Source organism: Amphimedon queenslandica, unplaced genomic scaffold, assembly GCF_000090795.2.
Source record: "Amphimedon queenslandica unplaced genomic scaffold, v1.1 AMPQUscaffold_12473, whole genome shotgun sequence".
Taxonomy (NCBI): domain Eukaryota; kingdom Metazoa; phylum Porifera; class Demospongiae; order Haplosclerida; family Niphatidae; genus Amphimedon; species Amphimedon queenslandica.
Window position 1 is genome coordinate 5788 of NW_003547290.1, and position 2789 is coordinate 8576.

Below are 2789 nucleotides of genomic sequence, written 5' to 3' on the forward strand. Positions count from 1 at the left end.
CTACAGCATACTGTACCTGTGAGACAGTGGTTTCCTCCCCGGGTCAGTCGGTGGGTTACATGCTCCTACAAACTGTATCCTCTCTATTGTCACCCACGTGTGGTCGGAGGTCCTGTAAAATCCACCGTGCTCAACAATCTGACGCAAAAACGATATTACTCTCTGCGTACCTTTAATTAGAAAAAAAGAATTATTAAATGAAATATTAAGAAAGACAATGACATCTCTCTAAAGTGTATTTGCAATCATCTACATGTAAGCCCTCATATTAAATTGGTGAATTGGCAATTTGATAGCAATTCAGTTCACTAAAATAAAATGTGCTGTTTTCAGCCATTATACGCATGCTCAATGGTACATGGCCAATAATTTGCAAAATTAAAATCCACCAATCACCAAAATTTAGCAATTCGCCAAATTTTACTCCCTCTACTCCCTCCAAAATTTCTTGCTATACATTATTCTAATCCTTACCATATTTGTCAAGGTCTGGAAGGTTAATCTCGTCACAGAAGAGAACCAGCCACTTGCCGAGTTGAGCAGGAGCCATCACAACTCCATTGGGAGTCCTCTTGTACTCACAGTAATGATCAAACGTCTTTAATAATAGCTCAGGGGTAGTGGCTGAGGAGAAATTAAGACCAACAACCTGGAGAGAAAGAGAGAGGAAGATGAATATAATAGAAAAAAAACAAAGAAGGGAACAAAGATACATGTACATGTATATGCACTTTTAAATAGAAATATTTGAGTATAAAATCTCATACATGTACATTGCATATGTACATGTACATTCGTAAATATACATGTATGTACATGTACCCGTATATACTTACTTCAAAATCAGGCAGTGCACGAAGAGCAGAGAACAGTGTCATGGTTTTACCAGAGCCAGGTGGACCACAGAGTACCATCGGCTTATGCTCCGCCAGCCATGTATAGAGGAGACTCTCGTGTCTCACTGTATCAAGAGTAGGGACCACGACATCAGGAGAACCTACTTTATGAGTCTCAACCTCAATCTTGGGTACTCTAAGGAGGGGGCATTAAATAGAAAGTAGGGCATTAAATAGAAAGTGGGGGCATTAAATAGAAATAACATTAATTTGTTAAATTACCTGTTAGACCACAGTACCCATTCTCCTTGAATATTAACTTCAAAATCAATGATGGGGGCAGTGCCAGGTGGTAGGGGTATGGTGGTAGTCCCTCGTATAAAGTCGCCCATTTTCTCTCGATAGACCATCTTCCCGTCTCCGGAGAAGCACCAGATCAAACAGAATATGAGGTAGCGTGGAACGTAGGCCTCGATCTGATCAGAGAGCATGGGGAAGTCCGGGTGAGACTGGTTGTAGGAGACTATGTTTCGGATCATCTGGTGGAGCATTGAGAAGAGAGAGTTGAGAGCCCTGAGACGAGTGAAGTCCATTATGTGGTCTAGAGTTGCAGCATGTTCGAGGCAGCGTGGGACGATACCGTCTGAAGCAAAATGAGGACTCAATAGATCAGCACAATCTCTCTGGACCTGGAAATGTATATGGGTAAAGGGATAAAATTTAGTGGGCAAGCAGTTAAAAAAGTAGATGAATCATTAAAGTAGAAGATGGTGATTATTGCATATAAAATACATGTACATGCATGAAACAGTGTAATAATAATAGATGCTCACAAAAATGATTCAAAATTGAATGGGTAAGAATTAATAAGTCGTAAAAATTAACAAAAAATACAAGTGTATGTACATGTACATGTACATGTATTTGCTCACCTGCATAATAGGAGAGATGGTCTCCTGGTCGGAGGTGCCTCCTCCTCCCCTCAGTTCCTCCTCTCCCTCGTCAATAGGTATTGATTTCAGTTTCGATATGAAGTGATCAAAGACCATGTCAAGTGTTAAGACGTCTTCACTGAACCAAACCATGCCACAACGACTCACAGTGGCTAGGGTAGCAAACTTGAGATCCTGAACTTCAAACATTATGCGGACCTAAAAAGTATACAGAGATTTACTAATAATATACTAAACAAAATAACACCATTATTACAAAATTATGAGTGCTCTGATATTAAATCATTTTCGGCAAAATTTGGTCAAATTTCCTGTACTGTACTATAGTACAGGGGCGTCAGCAAAATTTTGCCAAAAATGTCAAGTAGAGAATTCTCAATTTTTATAACATTTTCTGATACATATACATGTTCTTATGTTGCGTAGAAAGTTTAAGCTGATTCCGATCAAATTTGGATTTTTTACGAATTTTTTAAGTTGCTCAAAAATTGGGTCAAAGTCCCTGTACTATAGTACAGGGGCGTCGGCCAAATTTTGCCAAAAATGTCAAGTAGAGAATTCTCAATTTTTATAATATTTTCTGATACATATACATGTTTTTATGTTGTGTAAAAAGTTTGAGCTGATTCTGGTTGAATTTGGATTTTTTATGAATTTTTTAAGTTGCTCAAAAATTGGGTCAAAGTCCCTGTACTATAGTACAGGGGCGTCGGCCAAATTTTGCCAAAAATGTCAAGTAGAGAATTCTCAATTTTTATAATATTTTCTGATGCATATACATGTCCTTATGTTGTGTAGAAAGTTTCAAGAGATTCCAATTAAAATTAATTTTTAATGAATTTTTGAATTCTGTCCAAGTCATTTTTACCAAAAATACCCTGTACTATAAAACATGTATAATAAAAACGAGAGTATACTAATAATATCCTGACATACATTGGGTGGTATACTGAGTCTCTCTCCATTAGGCAGTGTTAGTAACTTGTTATCGTCCAGTACA

The 2789-nt window shown here is 37.7% G+C and overlaps 1 protein-coding gene across 1 annotated transcript in view; it reads right to left on the minus strand.

Moving 5' to 3' along the window:
- The window catches only part of LOC100639834 (cytoplasmic dynein 1 heavy chain 1-like), a gene marked incomplete at its 5' end in the record, with an annotated part of 9898 nt that continues 7109 nt past the window's right edge, over positions 1–2789 (minus strand). Inside the window, 6 exon segments of the mRNA XM_020003927.1 lie at positions 1–170; positions 475–649; positions 837–1032; positions 1119–1525; positions 1769–1987; positions 2726–2789. The exon segment at positions 2726–2789 is cut by the window's right edge and continues 84 nt beyond it. Coding sequence (XP_019859486.1) covers positions 1–170; positions 475–649; positions 837–1032; positions 1119–1525; positions 1769–1987; positions 2726–2789 — 1231 coding nt within the window.